At 41.2% G+C, this 27,372-nt stretch overlaps 1 protein-coding gene across 4 annotated transcripts in view; it reads left to right on the top strand.

Moving 5' to 3' along the window:
• slc12a7b (solute carrier family 12 member 7b) overlaps positions 1-27,372 on the top strand; it is an 89,513-nt gene that overhangs the window by 58,167 nt on the left and 3,974 nt on the right. For 2 of the 4 annotated variants that reach the window (XM_049565490.1, XM_049565492.1), the window contains exons 4-23: positions 648-794; positions 7,421-7,475; positions 7,905-8,035; positions 8,399-8,640; positions 8,756-8,967; positions 11,993-12,160; positions 12,260-12,358; positions 12,674-12,731; positions 12,875-13,049; positions 13,130-13,248; positions 13,423-13,521; positions 13,777-13,896; positions 17,511-17,615; positions 18,112-18,280; positions 18,831-19,026; positions 19,206-19,375; positions 19,542-19,673; positions 19,848-19,955; positions 22,645-22,820; positions 23,511-23,525. In XM_049565490.1, the coding sequence (XP_049421447.1) occupies positions 648-794; positions 7,421-7,475; positions 7,905-8,035; positions 8,399-8,640; positions 8,756-8,967; positions 11,993-12,160; positions 12,260-12,358; positions 12,674-12,731; positions 12,875-13,049; positions 13,130-13,248; positions 13,423-13,521; positions 13,777-13,896; positions 17,511-17,615; positions 18,112-18,280; positions 18,831-19,026; positions 19,206-19,375; positions 19,542-19,673; positions 19,848-19,955; positions 22,645-22,820; positions 23,511-23,525 (2,696 nt within the window). Of the gene's footprint in view, positions 1-647; positions 795-7,420; positions 7,476-7,904; positions 8,036-8,398; positions 8,641-8,755; positions 8,968-11,992; positions 12,161-12,259; positions 12,359-12,673; positions 12,732-12,874; positions 13,050-13,129; positions 13,249-13,422; positions 13,522-13,776; positions 13,897-17,510; positions 17,616-18,111; positions 18,281-18,830; positions 19,027-19,205; positions 19,376-19,541; positions 19,674-19,847; positions 19,956-20,281; positions 20,399-22,644; positions 22,821-23,510; positions 23,526-27,372 lie in introns of all 4 variants that reach the window. The other 2 variants (XM_049565493.1, XM_049565491.1) reach the window with 2 other exon arrangements.

The raw sequence follows: 27,372 nt of genomic DNA, 5'->3' as shown, positions 1-27,372 counted from the left end.
AGATGGTTCAAACAATACCTGAGAAAAACCACAGCTTATCAATTATTAAGCACCGGAAAGTGAATCAAGATCTTTAACACTTACTGGGAACTTATGGTTTTAGTGGTGATGTACTATGTGTTTCCTGTTGTCACATGATGTATTCATGTGTTGTATTGTGTCTTTTGTCCCGAGTCTGCACTTATGTCTCTGTGTGTTCAATTTTTTGACCTGGCTACAAGACAAGTTTCCCCTCTGAGACAAAAAAGCTTAAGTTAAAGGTTGAAAGATTTGTGTTATTATTATTTTGTGTTTTTTAATTTGTAATAACAGGACTTTAATATTTAAACTGTGTAGGGGTGCTTTGTCCATTTTGTTGCAACTCTGAAAACAGATTTCATGATTTCATATTGTGGGAAAAACTGAATTGACTCACTTTTTACCACATGTGCACATTTTGTTTTTGTTCCCGTTTCACTTCCCCCTTAGGTACGCTTTTATTTCCCCTGATTTTTTTCCTTCTCTTACTTTCTTCTGTCTTCATTTTTGCTGCCAACATTGCTGCAATTCTCACCTCATGTTCCTCTCCCCTACACATACGCACTCATGCACACATTAATCTCCTTTCTCCTCTGTTGTTGTCCCATCTCACCCCCTCCCCTCCACAGAGCCCTCAGATGGGGACCTTCATGGGCGTCTACCTCCCCTGCCTCCAGAATATTCTGGGGGTCATCCTGTTTCTGCGTCTTACGTGGATTGTCGGCACCGCCGGCATCTTGGAGTCCCTTGCTATTGTCTGCCTGTGCTGTTCTTGTGTGAGTACTCAACCCTCCCTCCCGTGACATACCTGACTCATCTCTTTAAAGTGGAAGTTAAAGGAAGGTTTCAGGATCCACGCCACCGCTCTGCTATTTGGCTTGGTACAAACGTGGATGTTACATGTCCTCTATCAAGGTTTTAGCGTCTAAGCCATGAGGGCAATGGCATGTAAGATTATGTAAGAGTACTTAATGTAAACGTCCACATTCTTTAATGCATCATGAATACATGAGCACATGAGAGTGAATACATGTCCGTGTGCTTGAGTGTTTCGGTGACGCTGGCGGCAGATGTTGCCTCAACTTTTAATGGCAGACGGGTGCAAATGTGGGATTGGCAGCAGTAATGAATGACAGGCAAGTTGATTTAGCGGTGACTGATCCGATCCCTCCTATATTTAGACGCCACGACTCTCTGTCTCTCATACGCTCCCTCGCTTCTAATGGTACCCAGCAGCTTGACGTGTAATCCCTCCATCTGCAAAGTGTCAGAAACATAGCGACATGCACACCCACACAGTGGCTATATTTGCCGGTCCCACGGCAGACAATGGATTACTTCAGCTTAATCAGGGAAAGTAGAAACAAAAAACCTGGAGTGCTATCTCAGTTGAATGCTTTTTGCCTCTTAATGGAATGCTCTAATGGTAGAACATGATCAACTTCAGATACAATATGGCCGAGCGTGGCTAAGTGACCTCATGCAAAGTCAAGTTTTATTCTTGTCCATTCCTTTAAAGAAGCAATCAGATCCATATATCTCAGACGTGGTGTTTTTATTTATTGGAATAATCATGTGTTCACCCAGAACTCTGCGTCTGTCGTCTAATGTTATAAATTTGCAACAGATTTTGTTGCTGTAAAAACAGTTTGCCTAGAAAGATGGGGACTCCATTTCATATATTACAATCTAGCTAAAGTGCATTAGGAGGTTTACCCTCCACTGCATTGCTGCCGTTACATAACAAGAGAGCAAAGCTTAGGCAGACAGATTAATGTTCATTTTCTCGGCCTAAACCACATCTGACTTTGCACTGATGGCTCCACATCAGCCACCTGTTTATAGGTCATGTTTTGTGCGCTCCAGACCCAACGCCAGAAATGTCTAAAAATAAAAAAGGGAATTCACACGACTTATATTTAGAGCACTTATAATTTATTCCATGCAGCATATTTCTTGTTCTGGTATTCTCTTATCAGTCATGATTAAGTAATCTTCCCTACTCTCACTGTTTGCATGAAAGCCATTGCAAACAGTCTCTAAAGAGCACCAAACAGAGCGACACACAAAGAGGTTCAGTGAGTCAGGATGGCTCTCATGAGACCAGGTCTCCCACTCACATATTGAGAGAGCAAACACACCTTTTCATTCGCTCAGCACACAGCGCAGCATGCAGAATATTTTCCATTATGTCACGATTAGTGTGTTCTCCTGGCTGCGTATTACCCAACAGCGTGTGTACAGTAGTGCATTGTGTTTATAGGTCACAGCAAGCACCTGGTTTTCTAAAATGCAGCCACATCAGCATTTCACGACATAAAATATGCTTTGAATAAATAGGGGTAGGAATGAGATGGTTTTTGTTTTTGATTCTTGAGGTCATGATTGAACTGTTAATTGATTCTTGATCAGTGCTACCCTTGTTCATATTTTGGTTTTGGTTTTAAAGATGAAAAAAGTGTTATGTTGTGACCTCTGGCTCACCTGGTAGTGTGTGCCCTGGGTAACACTTGAAGGTATCTACATAAGAGTGACATGACACGTTCATGAACCTGTCATAAACATTATGTACATGTCATAAACATTTATGACTGCTGTCATTAAGTGTCATTCAGTTTTTGTAATGACAAGTTGACATTGTTTGGGTTGTCTTGATTATGGCAACTTGGCATTACCAGAAGTTGTCTTTGTCATAACAACTTGACATTAAGAGGAAATGCACCTCTTTTTGTGTTTATGACAAGTTGACATAATGATTGATACAAAGACATCTTCTGGTAATGTCATCCTGGTTAATGTCAACTTGTCATAATAAGGACATCCCAAACAAATTTAATGTCAACTTGTCATGACAAAGACAACTTCTGACAGCAGTCTTATGACTGCTGTCATTAAGTGTCATTTGGTTTTTGTAATGACAAGTTGACATTGTTTGGCTTGTCTTGATTATGACAACTTGACATTAACCAGGGTGACATTACCAGAAGATGTCTTTGTCATGACAAGTTGACAGTTCTTTCGAGTCAAGAAATGCACCTCTTTTTGTGCTTATCACAAGTTGACATAATGATTGATACAAAGACATCTTCTGGTAATGTCATCCTGGTTAATGTCAAGTTGTCATAATAAGGACATCCCAAACAAAATGTCATCTTGTCATGACAAAGACAACTTCTGGTAATGTCACTTTGATTAATGTCAAGTTGTCATAATCAAGACAACCCAAGCAATGTCAACTTGTCATTACAAAAACCGAATGACACTTAATGACAGCAGTCATGAACGTTTATGACGTGTACATAATGTTCATGACAGGTTCATGACCGTGTCATGTCACCCTTATGTAGATACTGATGGACTGGGGGCTCATCCTACTCTCCAATGTGCTATGTGTGAGCTCAGTCCTGCGTGTTCTTTAATGAAGCAATAGGAGAAGATATTCAGTCTCAGTTAATGTAGTTTATTAAGCAGTAAAGGAATAAAATTACAGAGCTCTGGGTCTCAACTTCACGTCCCTGACGAACAACAAAGGTGTGTCAGTTCACGAAGTCTGACCTCCTGTCCTTTCCCTGACCCAGTATATTTGAGCGTAACAGAGTGTCATTGTGCACGCAAGGCGTTGTCCTCTTCTCATTGGCAGTTCCACTTCCTCCTTCACCACACCACACCCCTGCCTCGTGTTAATCTGACTCCTTCCCGCTGGCGGTGGGGGCGTGGTTCCTGTTTTGAAAGACAAGAGAACAACACAACTCCCTACACGTGCTGTACCTTACTATCTGTACATCACTTTCTATTCTTTTTACCATATATGAAACTAATTATCTAAGCGTTGCAGTATGTGCTCCTCAGACTTCATGTCTCTTCCTCTCCTGTACTTCTCCACTTCTGCAAAGCAAACACATTCAGATCAGCTGAAATCATCTCAGTATTCTCATTGTTCACATATCTAAAACTTATATAGTGAAACACAACTGATAGTAAAACACATAAAATCATTCTATTCTCAACAATACCTTCAAGTAAAGTGTTACCGCGCCCTGTATAGGCAAAGTCCTCTGCAGCGGCCTGGGTTTGATTCTGACCCTTTTTCTGTTCACCTTCCAATCAAGAAAGGCAAAAATCACCCAAAAATAAGCTTTAAAAATGAAAACAGGTTATTTTTCTGACTGCATCGCTCACATTATTGTAGAAGATCAGGTATATATATCACCTGATCGCAGTTATCTCGCTATTAGTTACTCTTTGTGTTCTATCACTGTGAAAGTTCAATTAAAAACTGAGCCCTAATTAAAGGCGGAGTCCCTTTAACTAGCTGGTGTGGCTTCACGTTTTGATGAATTCACACAGGTCTCAATATGACGCCCAGTCTGGTTGCCAATGATGCCGAGAAACGGTTGATTTTTTTTAGATCTTAAAGCCCTGCAGGTCATTGGCAACCTGTTGAGCTAGTGCAAGGCTGCTCAGATTGTGCATACAAGTGTAAGTGTTTAACTCCTGTTAATATGGACATGCTACACATTGTTAGCCATGGTCAGATTCTCCACAGTTCAAGTGCTCAGTTCATTTTATGGAGACTATGAGCACCAAAGTATAATTAATTCAGATTTATCAGCATGGTAAACAAGAGAGACGAAAAAGGGGTCACTTTATTGTCATGGGTGTCTGTCAAATATAGGTAGGAACCATTGATTGAGAGACAGGTGTTGCTAGACAGGGGAGCACACATAGTTTTTTGACCGCAACGCCAGGCCACATTAAGTGAGCCGCATGGTGCTCTGTGTATTGGTGAAAGTTTGTGTATTGGGTTGGTTTATGGACACAGATTCAATGGATGTTTCCAGTTTCATTCAAAACTACGATGGTGATAAATAAATTATGCATCCAAGAAAAAGACGAAGTGCTTTCTTTGTTTTCACCTCAGAGCAGCGGTCAATTAATAAGTAGACTGTCTATGCAGCCCCTCAATGGCTTTAAGTTTAGGCTTAGCCACTATAGTGGCGACTCATCACATTTGAAGTGGTCATTAAGTCCAAATATGTGTCCTTCTCTTTATTATTTATATTCCTTCAGTTCATAAGGGTCCACTGATCAGAAGGATCGAAAGGGTTTTTCATTCAAATTAATCCAAGTTGTGAATATTGTCATATAAAGTCCATTGCTCACAACTTTGTTCGTCAAACACAGACCGCACTTTCACTGACATAAACAATATTTTCTCTTCTTCCTGCTCCAAAAAAAAGCATCCTCACTTTTCACTGTTTAGTTTTCACCCCTTTCTCACTCCTTTTTTTGCTGCCGTAAATTTTTTTGTCTTTTTTTTTTTTTGTGCTAGATGCTCGGTCTCTTAAAACTAGATCAAATCATGACTCGTAATTGGTATGTTATTTGATAGCCTAATTTTTATACTGGTTTAAACAAACAATTTGATGCTGAGCAAGAGTTTTTTGTGAAAAGAATTAAAGGCCCGTCCCTTAAAGACACCTGTCCCAAATATATACAAATAAAATCCTGGGATATAAACTGAAGTTTTGCAGTTTGTGAACATACTTAAATGTTGAAAATGTCAAATTAGACTAGATTTGTACTGTCAGTGACGCATTGGTTAACATTGAGGTCGATGCATCACAATGGCGTTTGATTAATGCTGTTGTTGGACCTTCTCTGGATTTAACTTGGCCTCTGGCTCTGGCTGAGTTTCGTCCAGAAGCCCCTAAATTCCACTAAATCTTGTAAAATCCAGTCATGTGTCCAAATGATTCATGGGAAATATGTGGTGATTTTTAAAGTTCTGTCTCTTACTGTGAATTCTTTGACACTTGTGTGGTCAAGACAAGCCGGTGTGTAGCTGCTTAGGGCTTCAGTGGAAGCGGAAGGTAAAACTGTCAGCTAATTGGCTTTACTCCAGCTTGTCTGCCACTTTAAACCGGACACCCTGCACGAGGTTTATCTTGGTCGTGTCCTTGTCCCTCCTCTTGTCTTTGTCCTCTGTTCTCTCACTTTCACACTTTCTCCTCTGCCTTTTTCTTTCACGCTGTAAGTTTTAGCTCTCGTGTCTTCCTCTCTTTTCTTTTCTTTGTGCCTCTTATCTTGTCTCCCTGCCCGTCCCCTCTGCTCTGTTCTTTCTCTCATCCGGAAGTGCTGTTAGGTAACAGGCTGATTTCACCATCCTCCTTCGTCACAAGGACTTCACAGGATCGTTTCATGGAAAAGCTCGTATCCGTTACCAATCTGAAAGACTTAGAGCATAAGCCACTAAGACGTATTTTATTAGGCTAAATGCTGGTTTAAGCCCTCCAAGTATCCCATTGTTGGGAAAATCCGGAAAATTCATGGAGTTAGAGAATTAAGTGGGCGTGAAAAAATGATAGAAGAGGTTTTGTTAATTGTTGGTCTTGGCTTTGAATAGTTGAACAGACACCATATCTTCACCTTCAAGTCTCACTCAAGTTACTGTGGTAAGAATCAAGTCAAGTTGAGTGCCGGCTATAAGTCACAAGTCAAGTCATTTAAATTCTGATGATGTATTCCAGTTTGCACGTTTAAATCAGTCACACAGACAGTGGCCATGTTTGTTTTTAACATTTACGAAGACTGTTGGAGCCAGCTTACTTTAGCTAGCGAACATTTGACCAACCAATGAGCTAACATTAGATAAAAAGACACAGTCACGTACCTTTCTTTGTGGTTTTTGAGGTGATGGATAAAGTAGGATGTTCTGGTGGTCGTGTCACTGAATTTTGGGCTACAGACCTCGTGTAACGCTGCTCTCTTCTTACTGCCGTAGACTAGCCCCCTTCATGATACCTACCTCGTGCTTTTGCCTCTGCTGGTCTTCAGCATCCTTGTGGGTTGCCAGGTTTGCGCACATGTTCAAGTTACTCTGGGCCTTTCACAACAGTCTTTCCGGGAGTTTCATAAAATGTTTTAATATAATATAAATATAAAACGTTTCTTGTGTCTTATTTTGGTTATTCAAAGTGTCCTTGGGTGTCTTGAAAGGCGCTTTTAAATAAAATGTGTTATTATTATTTTATCTAGAAAAATGCAAATATTTCATAAAATAAAAGTAAAGTTCTTTCGAGTCATCTGTGTCAAGTCTAAGTCAAATGTCAAGCCTTGAATACCAAGTCTAAGTCAAGTCGAGTCTTTCATCAGTGTACAAATCTAAAGTCCTCAAATTTGGGACTTGGGTCTGACTCGAGTCATGTCATGTGAGTCCCCCACTTCTAGATAATAACAACATGACACAGTCCCTTGTTACAATACAACATTAAAAATGAACTTACAGTAAATACTGGCTGTAAAAAATAACTTGTATTTTAAAAGTATATCATGTGTAAAGTCTTCAGATTTTAAGAATTTTGTTCTGATGTTGTCGCTCTTGACCGTCTTCTCTCCACAGACCATGCTGACCGCTATATCCATGAGTGCAATCGCTACCAATGGTGTTGTGCCAGGTAAGGTGATTTGGTAACCAGACATATACAAACTCAAAGAAGGGATGTTTCATACATAGAAAAGGAATCATTGAGAAAAGATTTGTCTCAGAAATGTCCCCTTTTCTGAACTCTTTAGCTTGTTATGGGGATAAAATGGAGTAACAGCAATAGGCTGATGTGCTGTAGCTGCAGCTGACTGGTTGCTGGATAGAATTCTCAATCAATATTTGTGTGAAATAAAGTCCAACATCTCCTTCCTTGATTTTTTTCTTATGGTTATTGATACTAGATATTGTTGTCTGAGAATTCCAGGCATATTTTTAGGTCTTTTAGGATCTTGATGAAAACCTTGCTGACATTTCTCCGTCCTCTTAGTTCCTGAAATGCCGATGTATTTTTAATTTTCTCATAAACTCATTCCCACTGTTCTCCCATTTTCTCTCACAGCTGGAGGCTCCTACTACATGATTTCCAGGTCTCTGGGCCCAGAGTTTGGTGGAGCTGTCGGTCTCTGTTTCTACCTGGGCACAACCTTCGCTGGCTCCATGTACATCCTTGGTACTATAGAGATTCTGCTGGTGAGTGAACCGTGTTTGCTGATTACTTTTTTTGCAGCTGTCCTTTGACTTATAACCAATCTTTTAAAATCTGGGGCAGGTTTGTGAATCCATTTGTAAGTTAAGCGTTTTCTTGTGATAGACCACAAATTTCAGCCTCCTGGGGCCAAAACCGTGTCCGCCAAAGGGTTGGAGATTTTTGTGGACTGACCAACTGACAAAGCGAGCTATAGAGCTGCTGTGCACTGCTAATAAAATGGCTACCCTCGACTGTTTGCTCACTTTATGTCTCCTACCTGTGAATTTTATTAATGTGCAGAGATGAAACTTGCAGCAGTATGAAAGACATTTTGTTTTGTCTTGTCCTTCCCCGTCCCCATTCAGACCTACATTGTGCCTAAAGCAGCCATCTTCGTGGCAGAGAAAAAAGAGGATGAGGTGGATGCCCTGCTGAATAACATGCGTGTTTACGGCTCGTGCTGCCTAGCGCTGATGGCCGTGGTTGTCTTTGTCGGGGTGAAATACGTCAACAAGCTTGCGTTGGTCTTCCTGGCCTGTGTCATTCTCTCCATCCTCGCCATCTATGCCGGAGTCATCAAGTCCATCTTTGAGCCTCCGGACTTCCCGTGAGTCCAGATGTTGCTGTTAAAAAACTGCATTTCAATTGTTAAGTCGTATTTTCATCAGTTTAATGAGTCGTATTTTAAACGTCTCACTTTCATCTTCTCTTCCTCCACACAGTGTTTGCATGTTGGGGAATCGCACCCTGCAGAACCACAACTTCGACCGTTGTCTGAAGACAGAAGTGATAGACAACATAACGGTCACCACCAAGCTGTGGAAGCTGTTCTGTGAGACAGACGGGCTCAACGCCACCTGCAACGAATATTTCAACAACAACAATGTGACCGAGGTGCAGGGGATCCCCGGGCTGACGAGCGGAGTCATTTCAGGTTGGAGCACAGTGTTTTAGGAGCAGTGTGGAAATGTGGTGGAATTTAAAAACAAGCTCACTGACCTATTTCTTCTAAGATATGTTGAACTTTTCTAATATCTGATGCATAAGTCACGTGTGTAGTTGTTTAAATCATCCAGAGTTTTTTCAGGTATTTTCTGTCATGCTGAACCAGACAAGCTGCACTTTAGAAGTAGGACAAAAAAGATAAATGTAGAGGCTCAGACGATATATCTCAACAGGAATCTACACCTTCACGGACTGCGATGTTTTATTAAATAAAGGACAAACTCAGAACATTCCTCATGTTATGTAACAGTTGGCCGAGACAAACTAGTTTTCGTCCAAACATTCAGTGCAAATGCATTCCTGTCATATTTCATGTGAACAATCTGGAGCAAGCGTGTGCAGGTGCTGAGTGATTTCATATGTGATTATTTTACTCTCTCTGCTTTCTCCCATTCCCATTTACTTTATTTTTTTTTCTTCCTCACCAGTCTCTTTCAGGTAACTCCTCCTTGACTGTATCATCATTCTCTTTCCCTCTCCGTCTGATTCAGTTTACAAGTCTGGTCCTCTGCACTTACTAGTGGAAGCATAAGCTTTATCACTCAGCCTGTGTCACCTGCTTCAGCTACCACTGCTCACTTAGCTTAAAACAACAAATCCATGTTGAAATCGGCAGGAGGAGAGCTAGTTATCATTAGGGATGTTCCTGTCGACTAATTTCCCTGTAGACTAAACGAAGATTTAAATTAAGACTAGTCGACTAGTCTAAAAAAAGGGAAAACACTAGTGATGGCCAAATGACGCCTCATGAAGCATTTTCTTTATTTTCTGAGCCCACTAATTGGTTCCTATTGTTTAAAGAGAGAGGCTCAAAGAATGGTGATTCAGTGTGCTTTCAACCTTTTGTTGATGGCAACTCAGTCAAAAGTTAACCACTAAAATAACATCTAAAATAAATAAACTGCCTCTGAAATGTGGGGCACATTGAACCCTGCAGATTATCTGGCAGAAATGATTGCAATTCACTTTAAAGTTAATGAAACATGTAAATTATTATTAAATTTCAGCTGAAATGAGAGGCATTTTGCTCCATGCAGTATGAATGTAAACCTGCACATTATCTGACAAGTCACTTAAAGTTAACAAATAATATGACATCTCAAAAAAGATTCATTGCTGCTGAATTAATTTTCTACATCAAAGTGCTGCCAAACCACGCTGGTTTTGCAAGAGGACGTCTCTCTGTAGCACCCACTAGTGGCGGACAGCTGCATGACAGTGCGGCCTTGTACATGAATAAAACACTATTCGGTAGTGATGGCCAAATGAAGCCTCATGAAGCATTTTCTTTATTTTCTGAGCCCACTAGATGGCGCTTTTTGTTCAACAAAAGGTTGAAAGCACACTGAATTGTCATTCTTTGAGCCTCTCTCTTTAAACCATGAGCGCCATCTAGTGGGCTCAGAAAATAAAGAAAATGCTTCATGAGGATTCATTTGGCCATCGCTACTAATCGGTTTAACTGAATAATATTTCTGGTGCCGACTAGTGAGGGGGCTGACGTTTAATCATTTAGATGACTAATCATGCTCATCAGTAGTTATTGTTACCTCTAAGCAGCTAACGGAGGTTTCATTGATTTACATTGTGTGTCCAGTAAAATGAGTATTGGCCGAAGATAAATTTTAAAGTTCTCATGATGTGAGAAGCTTGAATAAATACAGCTGTTTGAGGGAGAAATCTGTCGATAATAATAGTAATTATGACTTTATTAAAGACACAGAAAAAGGTCTATAGTGTACCACATAAAAACAGGCAATTGTCTATGTACAAAAATATATAAAAAAGACAAGAAGTACCCAACACTACATTATGCAAGTTCATATTATAAAGACAAATTCAAGCCAGTGACCACACATTCTGGATGAAAACCTGACTGAGCTCACCTCAGGTTGGCCAAGGCCTGGATGATACTATTTTCCGAGACTACGCAGAGAGCCTGCACATTTATCGATATATAAGGTTTCATATTAAGGCAGAGCAGGTCGGCACATCAACATTGACAAAAATTTGGCTTGCACTGCACCATCTTGGAAGTTAAAACAGGAGTCTTATTCCATCGTTTAAGGCCACATTAAGTCTTCGCATGTTGCTCCTCCTATAACAGCACCACATTTGCGAGCATGCATATTAGTTTGCGCATTCAACTTGCGACACTGTCTGCGGATATCTGTATTATCAGATAAATCACTGACAATAAAACGGCCGAGATATGTAACCTCATTACACACTTTTTAATGTCTTCACAGCATTGTAAAATACATATTAAAGAGGGAAGTATGATGTTTCATGTGTAGTAAAAAGGCTTTTGCTTATTTTTTAAAGATGTTTTCCATATGAAAATAATGGCCAAGACTTTGAAACTGTTCATTTGTTGTTTTATAGTGTAGATTTCTTTGTTTCCCTGGAACTGAAGAAGAATAAATAACAACAGAACACAAAAGAAACACCAATATAAAAACTAGTGATGGCCAAATGAAGCCTCATGAAGCTTTTTCTTTATTTTCTAAGCCCACTAGATGGCGCTCATGGTTTAAAGAGAGAGGCTCAAAGAATGGCAATTCATTGTGCTTTCGACCTTTTCTTGAACATAAAGCGCCATCTAGTGGGCTCAGAAAATAAAGACAACACTTCATGAAGCTTCATTTGGCCATCACTAATAAAAACATCAATATCAGCTATTGGTGACAATTGCTCGCCTGGGGCATGAAATGTGCAAGGGCCGCCACTGTATCTGTGACATGTCGGTTTGGTCACTGTGGTTGGATCAGCCAAAGAGTGGAACTATTTTTTGGACCATGGCGTTTCACTGCATTGAGGCTAAAATGGCGCAAACGTGGTCACAGCCTGCTCTCTCTATCTCTGTCTCTATCCCTTTTTGACTCAGGTCTGTGAAACCAAATGGACCTCTTAGAAACATGTCTGAGTTACTACTGACTCTGTCTCTCTCGTAGAAAACATGTGGTCAGTGTACGGCCCTCTGGGTATGATGGTGGAAGACAAGAAGATGCCATCTTTCGGGGGGAGTGACCCTGCCCAGGACATCTACATGCCCTACGTGGTCAATGACATCACCGCCTTTTTCACACTCCTGGTCGGCATCTACTTCCCGTCTGTCACTGGTGAGACTATGACACACCCACACGCACACACATTATGGTTGAGTAAAGAGTTTTGTTTGAGTTCTGAAGACTGATTTTGTCTCGTGACACCTCCTCCAGGTATCATGGCTGGTTCAAACCGGTCAGGTGACTTGCGGGACGCCCAGAAGTCCATCCCAATCGGGACCATCCTGGCTATCGCTACCACTTCCTTCATCTGTATCCTTTAACCTCTGTGTGATGCTAATACCAGAAGTCTATGTGAAATATCTATCAGCTGGGCCCTCAGTAGAGCTTGTGTTGTTGCCAGATATTGATTGAAAGTTCTCTTTCAGGCACCACAGTTGCTCGGCTTATAGGTTGTTGGCAGGAATACTTGTTTTTCGTGCCTTAGAACAAGAATCAAAGGCTAGTACAACAGAGCAGGCATCTCCAGTTAGACTGTGGGTGGTGTTTGCACCGTATCTAAAGCTTTACAGCGAAGGTGAGGACTGTCTATAGATTCAATTTACTCTCCTGAACGGTGCCTCCCAGACATCAGCTGTGTTGTTCTATTCGGCGCCTGCATTGAGGGAGTTCTCCTTCGAGACAAGTAAGAGTTTAACACAGAGCACGTACGGTGAAAGGAAAGGTTTAAGGTCCCATGCAGATATATTTGTTGACGCAAACACATTTTATAGGCTGAATAAAAAACATATGGTCCAATTAATGTGTGTGATTGTTTTTGCATTACAGATTTGGTGACGCAGTGAAAGGGAACCTCGTCATAGGCACACTATCATGGCCCTCGCCTTGGGTTATTGTGATTGGCTCCTTCTTCTCCTGCTGTGGGGCGGGGCTGCAGAGCTTGACCGGCGCACCTCGCTTGCTGCAGGCCATCGCACGAGACGGCATCGTGCCTTTCTTGCAGGTTAGTCACACACGGTCAACACAAACACAGCCGAAGCGGTAATTATCCTTGTGTGCTGAGCTTTAATTTTCCTGTGGTAGGTGTTCGGTCATGGGAAAGCTAACGGGGAACCTACCTGGGCTCTGCTGCTGACTGCTGGGATCTGTGAGATCGGTATCCTCATCGCCTCCCTGGACGCCGTGGCTCCTATCCTCTCTATGTCAGTATCTGTTTGCATAGAGATATTACACGCTCGCTTTCCATGAAAACAGATCAGCAGATAAAGTCTCTGATCCCCCAAGTATTTGACTTCTTAAAGGCACTTACAGTAGGTCATAAAGATGAGATTAAGATGATGAGTGAGATTTTTGGGCCTGTTGTCTTCCTTCCACAGGTTCTTCCTCATGTGCTACTTGTTTGTCAACCTGGCCTGTGCAGTTCAGACCCTGCTGCGGACACCTAACTGGAGACCACGCTTCAAATACTACCACTGGTGGGTGATGAAGTGTATCGTCTCTCTGCAGTTCACCCCCTTCTTACTCTCTCACAGGGGAAGAGGAGGATATTAAAAATGTCTCAGGGTTCATGTGAGGCAGTTGTAACATGTGCCAGGCTCATTTAACCTGTCAGGGAGCTGTTGTTGTAATAACTGAGGCTTTCCTCATGAAGATTTAGCACACATGCCAGTTAATGGCTGTGTGTGTGTGTACATGATGCACTGTTGTAAAGTGTGTGTTTCCTCCTACAGGGCTCTGTCCTTCCTGGGAATGAGCTTGTGTCTCGCTCTCATGTTCATCTGCTCCTGGTATTATGCCATCGTGGCCATGGGCATCGCTTCCTGCATCTACAAATACATTGAATACAGAGGGTGAGAATGACTTTATTTAGAGGTGCACACAGCAAATCCTCGACATGGAAAAGTTCAAATGTGGCAGCAAGTCAATATGACTGTCGGCCGGGAAACAGCGCTGCCAGAAAAGAAACTAAATCAAAGGGGAATAAATCCAATTCAGTTCAATAGAACTTGTTTCTCCCAAAGGAAATTATTGTGGCAGAGAATGCTTCGATTACAGTAACACATTATACAGTAACAACAGTTAACATTCACTGAAAAAACAGTAACAACCAGTGGGTTCCTGGGGTCAGGGTCACACACTGGGCCCAATTTTTAAAACAATAGACAATAAAAATGAATTAAAAAGGTGGAGAAACACCGACTGCTCCTGATAGTCAATGTTTATAAAGGTAAATGTACAACACTGATACATTATACATAGAATATAAAATGATGTATGACGCTTAAATGAGGTCAGACATCTTGACAGTTATTGCTGCATGTAAAAATGTGAACTTTTATTCGGTAAGGTTTAAGGTTTATTTGGATCCCCATTAGCACCAGGCTGTTCTTCCTGGGGTCCACAGCCATCACACATATACATTTTTGTCAGTGTACATACAACATACAACATACAACATAACATCACATGACGCCACAGAAACAAAAGAAAACCATTACAAATAAGCAAACAAACATCAGACCACAAAATACAGACAGGACAAGCTCCCAAGTTTGAGTTTCACTTCATGACAGATATAAGAATGTACATAACCAATACATAATCTACGAAATGTCTTTACTATCCACAGAAAGGTAAGAGTGACATCCCATATTCCCTCATGAGAGACACAATAATTTTCCAATTGATTTCTCATTGATATAACACTTGCTCGCTTTTGCACATGCATACAGCCAACACCAGTCCTTATCTCAAAGGCAAGAAATCCCATACCATTGCATGCATCCAGCACTCTCACACGCATACATATCAATGGCAAGTCAGACACAAGCTTTCACTACCCAGCAGTTTACCATAAACTATTAAAATCATTTATGAAGTATTCTTTATTAAAAGATACTGTTTTAATAAACCTGATTTTGCTGTTCTCTTGCTTGACATGACTTGGTATAGAGTTCCATTCTTGTATTGCACGGTACATTATTGTCCGTTTTATTGCATTGGTTCTTGCTCTGGGTAGTGTAAAATTTCCTCCTGTTGCTTGCCTGGTTGTGTAATTGTGTCTCTCTGAGCTTAAGGTTAAGTTGTTATATAATACAGATGGAGTTTTTGTAACAAAAATATTTCTGAAAAATACCAGAAGAGAATAGAGAAGTCTGTTTTTAACCACTAACCAACTGAGGACTTTGTGCATTACAGCAACATTTGTTCTAAAATCACACTTTAACACAACACGGGCTGCTCTATTTTGTACCATTTATATATATATATATATACCGTTTCTTTATTTTATCTCGTTGCATTTGACCATACTACAGGATATGCGACAATATTAATGCTTGAATTATCTGCTTTTTTGAACTATTTGTTAGCCGTTTTGTACACCTTTTAACAGCAGAAATGCCTGTTCCCATCTTTGCAACTGTCTTATTGATGTGTTTTGACCATGACAGTCTGTTGTCTATAATGACTCCAAGGAGCTTTATTTCCTGAACTTCAATAATAGGCACATCATTTATATAAATATTTAACATTGGTTTAAAATTAAGCGTATATTTTGAGCCAAAAATAATACTGTTTGTCTTGGAAACATTCAATACCAATCTATTTTTCTTTATCCAGTCAACCACAGAATGCAACTCAGAATTTAAAACTGTGTTTAACTCTCCAGCTGTGTTTGCCGACACATATACGGCCGAATCATCGGCATACATGGAGATGTTGGCTTGTTGTAAAACAAGAGGCAATTCATTTGTAAAAATAGTGTACAGCAACGGTCCAAGGCAACTTCCCTGTGGCACCCCCCAGTTCACAGACTTAACCTCGGAAAAACTTCCATTAAAGAAGACAGTCTGTGACCTATTTTTTAGGTAGCTTTCCATCCATAATAATGCAGACAGGGAGTAGCCATAACAATTAAATTTTTCTAATCATATTGTTTGATCAATAACATCAAATGCAGCTGTAAAGTCAAGCATAACAGCACCTACTATTTGCTTTTTCTCAATTTCTCTGAGCCAATCATCAGTCATTTGAACTACTACTACTACGGTAGGAACTACAGCGTTAAATGCAGAATATAATACTTAAGCTACTGTCGAGGAAAAAAATAAACAGACTCAAGAAAATTCCCTTTATTTTTAGATCAGCTTAGGATCATCCCCCTCATTTTAAAACAAGTGTTATACAGTTTTTCTCAGCTTGTTAGGACAGTGTAATCCTACAGAGTAAGATATTCAGAGTTTCTGCAGGTCCTTAAAAGGTCTTAAAAAGTCTTAGATTTGACTGTGTGAGGTCTTCATTGCCTCAAATATTTGATTTAATTTATCCATCTTGAGTCGAGCTCTTCTGTGTGTCTAAGTCCACGTTTCTGAAGTTACAAATCTTTAAACCCACCACTGAACCTCACACTTGCACTTAGCTGTTGGTAAAATGTAGATGACCTTAACTTAATCTAATAACTATGTTCCTATATAAAACCTACTTATGCTCAGGACCACATATATACTACACATATACACCTTTATAAATACCTGCAGTGCTTGAATAAAACAATGATGATTTGTCCAAAAATCAGTCTTAATTGTGGTTAGAAATTATCTTGAAAAGACCTTAAAATGCACTAAATTTAACTTAGTGATACCTCTCTAATTGCTGAGCGTAACAAAAAGGTATTTATATAAACATCTTTCTTTTTATATAGTATGGGGTGCACCAGCTAAGATTACTTTTTAAACTCCATTAAATCATAGTTTAAATTTAAATTACGTTAAATTTAAACTTTAAAACTATCTTAAACTTCAGAAAGATTAAATTAAACCTTTTTGTAAATGTCAGTCTAGTTTTTAATTTAAACTTAAATTAAATGTAATTCAATCAAATTAAAAATGTGATACAGTATTAACTGACTTACACTCAAGGAGGTTTAACTTTAAAATGGCTGCCTTTATGAGATGGATTAAGCAAGAAAGAAAAATCAAGTTTCTTGAATAAAGTTAAGGGACAGTTTTATGGTGTTGCTGATATTCTCTTAAGATACTAGTTCAGCATGGAAACTCCAATGGAGCTGAACAAGATTTGACATCTCCATACTGATTTAAGTCTATTTAATGCTGGTTTCCATCAATAAACTCAGATTTACTGAACAGATATTAATTTTTAACTGTGTAACAGAGCTCTGCTTTATTTTAAATCTAGATTTACTCATTTTAGTTCAGTTTTGCTGAAGCCTCAGATTAGAATTTATCTCAGATTTAATCAATTATTGTTGGTACAGCCCAGCCGTATTGTTTGGTGAAGCAGAAAATGTTCTCCCAGATCTGAAGGAACTCGACTAAAACAAACCAAACAGTTGTGATGACAGTGTCAGACTGTTGAGATCTGTCCTCTGGTGTTTGTTTTTATCACTGTTTTGTTGCTTCTTGTTAATGTGAATAATTTCTGATAAATCATCTGTTGGCTTCAGGGCAGAGAAGGAGTGGGGAGACGGCATCCGTGGCCTGTCTCTAAATGCAGCACGCTACGCCCTCATTCGCCTTGAGGATGCCCCACCACACACTAAGAACTGGAGGTACGGCACTGTGTGTGTGTGTGTGTGTGTGTGTGTGTGTGTGTGTGTGTGTGTTTCATATGGATGTGGTCATAGTTTGACATCGTGCCACCTGTCACTGTCGCGGTGGACAGAAGCGAGACAGAAATAGACACAGAGGGTGAATTTGATTAATCTCTTGGTCCTCTACCTAATCTGACAGCGGAGGTCGATGAGCCTTCGTACTGTACAGAGGCTCACACTGGCTGACCTTGCAGACTGCCTGTCCGAAAAACAAACAAGTATCATTTGCTTTGTTGGCGTGTTGAGTGTGGATACCCCTCTCAGGGATGTCGTGTTACCAATGATACAGAAGGCAACTGTTTCTTCCTTTATGTCTTCCAAACACATGTACTGTAGGATTGTAAGGTCACCATCCAGTTTGTTTTAACACAAAAATGTTTGTTGCCGCTCATGAACTCTGAGTGGTCTCTAACCACTTTGCAAAGCACTCAAATGTGACTTTTTCCCCCCACAGGCCTCAGTTGCTGGTGCTGCTGAACGTTGACTCGGACCAAGGAGTCAAACACCCTCGTCTGCTGTCCTTCACCACTCAGCTGAAGGCGGGGAAAGGCCTCACGATAGTGGGGAATGTTTTAGAGGGGACCTATCTCACCAAAGACTCAGAGGCCAGGTGTGCTGAGCAGGTATGTTGGAAATGCGTACATTCAACTCTGTTCTACTAAAACAAAAAAGGATTTCAGGTTTCACAAAACATCAGATGTGTTTTATTCTTAAATTATGTCCATCTATTGCCAATAAAATATTTCTTTTTAGGCAGTGTTTAAAATGCACCACTGGGCCCACGAGTAAATCTGTTGTGTCAGTCAGGAGTTAGTGAGCATTTTACAACCAAACTGCAGCTGAACTCTGCCACCTGCTGGCCACACTCAGGAAGTCACTTGACACTTTTTTTTTGGCAACCTAATTTGACTGGGTCCTCAGAAGCATTTTTAATCAGTGGATTAATTTTCTATGAAAGCCATCATGTGCAGAGGCTCAATTCCAGGTAACACACACTGCTGTATTAATGGGCATTGTTTGGACCCACTGTAATGAATTGTCCTGGATAGATGGAAATGGAGTGCAGTCAAAGATCAGTACGATCTTAATTAAACATGTTTCTCTCAAGAGACAGTGTTGCATCAGTGTTAGACATACATTATGTTTGCTGTTCTTCTGTCTTCCTCGATCCAGAACATCAAGTCCGCCATGTCAGCAGAGCGGACGAAGGGTTTCTGCCACGTCGTGGTGTCCTCAAACCTCCGAGACGGCATGTCCCACCTCATCCAGTCTGCAGGGCTGGGAGGCATGAAGCACAACACAGTCCTAATGGCCTGGCCCGGGACCTGGAGGCAGTCCAATGACCCGCAGTCGTGGAAGAACTTCATAGGTACAGAGCAGGAGACAGTTCACAGTAAACTGGAGTACAATTGTAGGCGCAGAAATGCATGATCAGATATGGACACTTACAGAAAATTACAGCTGAATCGGAAGAGAATTAACGGTAATACATCCTCCGATCTTTCCACTGAGATAACAATAACTGTCTTTCTCTGTGACTCCATCCAGAGACGGTGCGGGAGACCACAGCGGCCCATCAGGCCCTGCTCGTGGCTAAGAATGTGGACAGTTTCCCCACCAACCAGGACCGTCTGGGGGAGGGCACCATCGACGTGTGGTGGGTGGTGCACGATGGAGGCATGCTGATGCTGCTGCCCTTCCTGCTGCGACAGCACAAGGTTGGTGTGCGCACGTCTAGGGTTGGGTTGTCACATCTTTTTTTTCCTCCTCCACTTCCCTTTGGTCCTTCATCGTCTCACTAATACATCCATCTACCTCTGTCTACTGACAGTCTTGTTTTCCATTCCACCTTCTCGTATATTAACAGTGTCTTTCCTACACCAGGTGTGGAGGAAGTGTAAGATGCGCATCTTCACCGTGGCCCAGATGGACGACAACAGCATCCAAATGAAGAAGGATCTCCAGATGTTCCTTTACCACCTGCGACTCGATGCAGAGGTGGAAGTAGTGGAGATGGTGAGACTTTATTTAACAACATAGCACAGAATTAAATCCTTAATTTAATAAGACTGGTAGCTCCCTGATACTGTGGCTTCATGTGTCACAAGCCTTACTCAGAGGTTTCGTGGTGGCTGTTTCCTGCTGCTCCACATCGTACTGACGACAGTGTTTGTCTCCTCTCCTGCGCAGCATGATAACGACATCTCGGCCTTCACCTATGAGAAGACGCTGGTGATGGAGCAGAGGTCTCAGATGCTGAAACAGATGCATCTTTCCAGGACTGAGAGGGAGAGAGAGGTAATGTACACCTTATCTCACCTGAGCACGACCCTGCACTCACAGTCTCTTTGTCTCTGTAGCTGCATTCAAAGTAAACACAAGTGAATGCAGTCTTTTTCTGCTGTGTCTTAGATCAGATACTAATGAAATAAGCTCATAAGATCTGTAAGAAGATGGTTGTTACTGAATGTTGTTTGCATTTTGCTCCCTGGTAGTGTAGGTCAGATTATTCAGTCTGTAACTACAGTGTTTTAGTAAGTGTGGCCTGCCACTACGTTACATGACAATTGGCCCTTTCCTTGTTCATCTGCCATCGCCGCTCTGGGCCACCCCACATCGCTCAGATTCAGAGTATCACTGACGAATCACGTAGTTCAATCCGGAGGAAGAACCAGGGCGCCGCTGAGGGCACCAACCTCAGCCGGCAGTCCTCAACGGTGGAGGACAATCAGGAAGACGAGGTAGCCGATGTTGTCAACCCCACTGTCTCTCACTGTTAGAAACACAAAGCTGTCTTCACAAAGCTGGATCTTTGGCTACAGTTTATCATCGATATGGTTTAAAATCTGGACGAAGAAAATCTGATTTTACTCCCATACTAAGTCATACACCAAACACTCTAGCATGGATGTCAGACTGCGATGAGTATGCAGTGTAGAGAACAGGAAGGAAGGGTGGAGAAGTAGTGATACTGCCATGTTTTAAAGTTAGTCATGCCATAGAACATGAATTATCAGTCAAAATGTGTGTATAGTTATTGAATTATATAAAGACTGACCTATGAAATGGAAGTGTCATCATACTCAGACAGTCGTAGTGCTAATTGAGATGTGTTTTGTTAAGTAAAAAACTCACAGATGATTTTATAAGAGGTCCTTACCAAGGTCCCTCAAGCATTTGTACAGTTGTGAATGTTGGCACTATTTTTTTTATTACAAATCCTCACAGAGAAAGAGTCAGAGTCACTTTAGTTGCTCCACATCATGCTTCTTTTAAACCAAATGCTCCACAGCAGCTTCAGCCAGCCAAACCCAGTTTACCAGTCTACATAAAACGCACCAGAGTGAAGTCCTAGTCAGCCCAGAACAAGTTTGTTACTCTAGCATTGTCTGAAAAGTGCCATTCGCCCTTTTGGTAACTTGTTCCTGATTACAGATGGCATCCATCTTGTACATCTGACGATAAAACCACGAGTCCAGAGAGCTACTTTGTGAACACCAGCCCGTTGCATCTTGAAACCGCTGCCTGACTTCCCAGTGCCTCCATAATCCCACCTCATCCCCACCTCCCCCAAAAATGTGAGCAGAGAGAGAGGACAGTGTTGTCTCAGAAACCTCAGAATTTGATACTTGATATCTTAATTTGCACCATCTACATCTCAGCTGGAAGAGTCTGACATGTTTCTGAAAATGGCCGCTGCTCAGAGGATACGCTCATGATTGAGCAGCATTATATTCTGACAGAGCTACTGTCCAGCCTGCCTGTCGTTTTTACTCCCCATTCTGACCTGACAATACTGCACTCTCTTTAATCATTTTCGTGTAACCCCAGTCATCTCCCACCCTCCATTCTGTGCAGTAACGATCACAGCTAGTGGTCAAAAACAAAACAGGTAAAAGGATTATGCTCCAGAAACTGAACACCCACCATTCAGAAAATAATGTGCATGTTATTCACCACACTTTCTCCCTTCTAAATGTATTTAATGGCAATAATCAGTAGGCTGTAAATATGTCACATAGTCAGCCTGCCTTTGTTTTAAGACGATATGTTCTGCATTTATGAAATATGAACGGGCACCAAGCAGCACCGAGGCCATAAGCCGTATCTTTATGATGACAGATACTAGTAATAAACCCATAATTTAATGTTATTATTTGTCATCGGCTGAGCTTACATAACTGCTGACTTTGTTCTCTGGAGCACAGACACTGAAACAGAAGTGAAACAAGTTGTCAAATATAATAAAAGCAGATTATACTTTATTATAATGAGCGTCGTACACCAGATTATGTGAACTGCAGCGTGGCTCCAGCTGTGCTTCACCTCTGTGTATGTTAATCTGACTCTGCTAGCTACTGCTGTGCTGTATGATCTGCTGTATAGGCTTATAGACCAGCGTTAGAAGTGTTTCAGTAACATATTTGTGCATGTGTAATATACTTTGGAAGCTTTGTATTCAATCTAAACACTTGGATATCGTCATACTGCACCTTCCTTACTTACTCGTACTCTGCCAGCCTGGTTCATCTCCACCACCGCTGCTCTGGTCTTGTTAGTCACCCATAAATGTCGTGTTTTAACCCTCACTGGGACCTTAATTCTGCACAGACAAACACTGTCTTGTGATGTGTATTCAGTATGGTCCATGTGTGTTTTTGGAAATGTCGAACAGGTTTGTATTATTCTCTTTTTCTCTGGCATGGTTTCACCGACTTGTAGAACAAAAGTTGTTGGTTTCCGTCTTCCTTTGCCCCATGTTTGATTTCTCACTTTGTGCACTATTTATTCACTTCTACCTTTGATTCCTTTCTTTTGTCTTTCTTAGATAAAGTTGGACAACAACCTTGTCATCCTCTTATCCACATACCACCTCTCCTTGTTTAAACCTCTACATCCATTCTGGTCGTTGTCTTTTATTTCGCCTCTCCCCTGAAATATCTCCCGGTCAATAACTTCCTCCCCCTTCTCTCTCACTCCCCTCCAGGCCCAGCTCATCCATGACAGAAACACAGCGTCTCACGCCACGATAAACGACAAGGCCGACACCGGGCCCGATCGGGTCCACATGACTTGGACCAAGGACAAGCTCTTCTCGGAGCGTAATCGCAACCGAGAGTGCAACGCCAACGTGGCTGTGCGCGACCTGTTCAACATGAAGCCGTGAGTATTTGTTTGTTTGAAATTTTGAGTGTCAAGTCTTCTGTATATGCTACTGAAACATACTGTGAATAGTGTTATGCATGTGCCTTGTGAGAGACATTTGCACCATTTTGAACAGCAAGTTTTAAGCGTCAGAAAGTATTAGAAGAGTAAACCTCAGCACTGACGACACTTCAGGATGGTGCCAAAGCCTCAGTGCAGGAGGACAGCATGTGTAGATGTAGCCGTAGCGACGAAGCCTGGCAGGGTGAAACGGGAGGACTCTCTGCATGGCGTGTGCATTCAGGCTGCATTTGGTGTGTGTGCGCATGTGTGTACACGTCCAGCCATTTCAGTCTTAGTGCATGGCCAGAACACGCAGACCATTAACGCCGTCTCATCCCATACTGTCCATAAGATCAGTGTGTGGACTTAATCAGGTGTGGCCCAGTCCACTTTTATTGGCCTGTAAAGTTTGTCTTTCAAATCAGTTGTCGTAAAGTCTCACCGGATACAGGAAGAAACAGAGGCTTCTTTTTCACAAAGCCTCGCCATACACATCACTTCACCTTCTGGGGTCTTCGTGGGTCACCTTCGGGTGTCCCAGTGAGCCATTTGGGACAGTTGGAAGCATGCAGTGTGGTGGAGAGAGCTGATGTAGGAAGCATCTAAGCCTGTCTCTGTTGTTCTGTCCCATTTTCTTCCTTCTAGAGAGTGGGAGAGTCTGTAAGTGGCATTCTTTTTGCTCTAGGCTGCATGTGTGTGTGCTGCTGCTGTGGTGACTGTAGCTTTGCTCAGTGTCCTCCAGCTCATATGCGCGCACCTCAGTGTGTGTGTGTGTGTGTCTGCATCCTTGTTTGTGTGTCCTAATTTGCATGGACTTCCTGTTCTAACAGTCCGTTGGTTGGAAAGCCTTCATTGGTTTAATTTGCATGTAATGTTGAAGATTTGTCTGCATGAGCAACTTTGTGCTTTCCATTGACCTTTTTTAAAATGATTAACAAATATTTTTAAATAAAACTTTTGAGCATGACATGAAATTCTAAATGTTTTTGTTTTTCAGTGTAATGGAAAGCAGAACTTTGTGAAAGTGTCTTGTTTTTTCCTTAATGTGATTTTGCTTCTGGCAGTTGACATCGTGTGCTTTAATTGCTTTGTGATAAATCATTGTGAGGATGACGATAAAGAGGCAACATTTAAAGAGACAGAGCTGGAAGAGTTGTAACTATTAAAGCGACAGTTCACAGTTTTAGTGAGTTGCAGAGTTGCAGCTCTCCAATATAAAGGAAGCAGATGTCACTCAGCTTGTGGTGCTGAAAGAAAAAAATAAATAAAAAATACATTTGAAAAACTCAACAGCAATGTCTCTTTCCAGAAGTCATGACCTTGTTACTCAAGATAATCCACAGACCTTGTCGTGAGCAGTTTCATGTAGGAACTATTTTCACACCCACCAACCATATCACTGTGCAGAAGGAAGCGTGCATCTACTCATGGACGAGAGGCTCATGCTCCTGACAGTGAACATTAATAGTGTCCTCCTTGGCTGGGCTGTAACGTTAGCTAGCTCAGTGGTGCTAGGTGAGCTAGCAGTAGATGTTTCCTTCTGCGCAGTGATACGGTTGGCAGTAGAGCTCTGATCTCTGCGCAGCCAGACCTGCCAGGCTGTAATTTTGGTTTGAATCGAGTTGGTTTCTCGCCAATTTTGTAGTTGTTTTTTTTTTGTTTTTTTTTTTTTAAACTCAACTGGCAGTAAATAGCAGGCGTTTTAACAGCCTGAATCAAGAGGGAAAGAGAGAGGAAGAGGATGGGAGTACGAGTTGGAAAATGACAGAACAACTGAGTTAGGGCTGGGCAGTATTCACGGTGACGGTAACTTTCCGCAGTAAACATGAGCCGCGGTAGTGCTTTCATGGTTACCTTCATACTGCAGTACTCTGGTTACGGCGGCAGAACGGGGCCCGGCAGCCAGCCAGCCAGGCTGCCTCACGCACCTCCCTCGCTACGTGATGGAGATGGCCTGGCCGACTGCCCCAAACTCAGGCCCACGGGAGAAGGGGGCCTGGGAGCCGCAGGTCCTCCCTCTTTCCTCTAATGTTTATACATACTATATAACGTTTTATACACAGTAATAGATGGATTAGCAACCGTTTTACTTCTGACAATAAATAGTTTCCATCCTAGACTTGTATGGCTTTTTAAATTGTTTTATTTAAGGTGTAAAAAAAAAAAGAGAGAAGGCGATACTGCGATATCATACCGTCACCGCATCCCCCCAATATAATACTGTGATATTGATTTTAGGCCATACCGCCCAGCCCTAAACTGAGTAATATACTGGAAAACTGGAAAAGGGAGCACATGTGAGAGAGGGATGGAAAACAGATGAAAGAGGGGGAAGGAAGGGCTGCAAGGTGACTTGATTGGCTGGCAGTGTTTCCTTCTGCCTCCCCAGCAGTGGGTGCCTAACATGCAGCGGAGACCAGTTATCATCATCATCTGGGCGCCACATCGCTCTGCCGAACCTGTTGACGGCAGACTATTGAAAAAGGAAAGAAGGAGAAGTGGTGCGAGGAAACACATCCTCTAGCTTTTAAATGTTTGAATACAGAAAATATAATATGTGCTACATTTATTTTGCAGCAGAAATTCAGTTTTTAATCGGGCTTTGGGTCAAAAACTGCTGCCATAGGTCGGGCATGGACAGAAACTGTGCGGGTTCATGTAGGGCGGGACCTGATTCTTTTGACCTGATCAGAGCTCCAGTTGGTGAGTGTTGTTTGGTAGAAAGAAGATAGTTGCTACATGAAACTGCTCACAACAAGATCTGTGGATTATCTTGAGTAACCAGGTCATGATTTGTGCAAAGAGACATTGATGTTGAGTTTGTCACGTGTTTTTTGGCGCCACAAGCTGAGTACAATCTAGTTCCATTATATTGGAGAGAAGGCAGACTTCTCTACACCTGATATCTCCAACACTCTGCAACTCACACTAAAACTATCTAGACTGATAAACAGCACTACAAGGTAAGAGGACAAATATGTATTTTTGATTCTGATGTGAACTGTCCCTTTAATACACAGGATTCAATGAGTACAATTAGCTGTGACAAACTACACAGTCATGAGCACCATGTGGACCTCATGGTGAAATACTGCACGTCTCTTTAGTCTCAAAATGCTGCCTCTTTATTTGGAGTTGCTTCAGTCTGTTCACCTTGCCTTGTTTACTCATTTGTGTTTGACGCTAACAAACAACATGCTAAAATGCAACTTGACAGAATGTTATTTTATACAATATTTCGTGTTTTCTCCAGAGGTGTATCAGTGATGTTTTAATTCATCAGCAAGTCAGAAAAACATCCTGTGACATTAGTTTTTTTGTTGTGTAACCACATAAACCTGTAAAGCAGAGCCTGTTCTCAGTGAAGTTTCCAGCTCCACTGTAAATACTGGTTTTGTTCATTAAAAGACGAAGGTATAAGCAGGTGCTGGCTCAAACCCTCACAGTTTTGAGTGGATTTTCCACTCCTGTTATACTCAGGAGAGCTGCCATGTTGCTCCAATAGGCCTTTTCCACAGAAAACATTTGAAATGTCCAGTTGGTGAAGCACGATTAAATCATGGCTGATCACAATTTAGCTGCTTTTGAATAGAATACAGTCATGGCTAGTGTCATTAGTGACACCTGTGATTATCCTACTCTGACCAAATCTATACTGCGTACTCTTCCTTTACAGGGTGTGTTACACACTAATCTGTTTTAGTAGTTAGTAAACGACAACATAAGCATAATTCACCATTTTTTATTAGCAGTAAATGATTGTGTTTGGTGTCAGTCAGCCTAAGATGTGATAGTTTGGGGTTTTTTTTGCATTTCAGCATGTTTTCAAAGCAGTGTTATCACCACCAAAAAGTAGAGACTTAAGACAGAGTAACTTCAACCCTCGGAAACCTGGAGCGACATCACTTTTCTTGTGCTGCCTTCGGGTGCCTTTCACAAGTATTTAAACCATTGAGCCCTCGGGAAATTAGTGCGATTTCTTTCAAAAACATGGGGGAACAGGGCAATGAGCAAATTGTAAAGAAATGTCCCACAAATTGCCCCCAAAAATGTATTATTTATTATTATTAAATTATTTAATTTACTATTACTTATAATAATAATTATTATTATATTTAAAAGTAATTATATAATTATATTAATTATAATAATATTTAAGCACTATTTATCGGTCATTTCCTTTTTTGTTTGATGTAACTTTATTTCATTTTTTTCAACTAATTTTCTTGTTTTTAATTTTCTCTTTTTGAATACTTGAATAATTTTAAAATTTAGGTCTTTTATTTCGTTGCTCATTGCCTTTGTCCCTTTTAAAAAAATCAAACTAATTAAAAGGGTTAAAGGCACAGTTCAGTTTTGTTTGTTTTTTTGAAGTGGGGTTGTATGGTGTAGTTATCCATAGACAGCAGATTACATACAATAGATGTCAGTCGGTACGCCCCCAGTTTGGAGAAGCAGGCTGGAGCCTGAAATGGAAGCTAAGCAATCGACTGTTGTGGAGGGGCCA

Source organism: Epinephelus fuscoguttatus, linkage group LG21 (genome assembly GCF_011397635.1).
Source record: "Epinephelus fuscoguttatus linkage group LG21, E.fuscoguttatus.final_Chr_v1".
Lineage (NCBI taxonomy): Eukaryota > Metazoa > Chordata > Actinopteri > Perciformes > Serranidae > Epinephelus > Epinephelus fuscoguttatus.
This window is presented reverse-complemented; position numbering and strand designations above follow the sequence as displayed.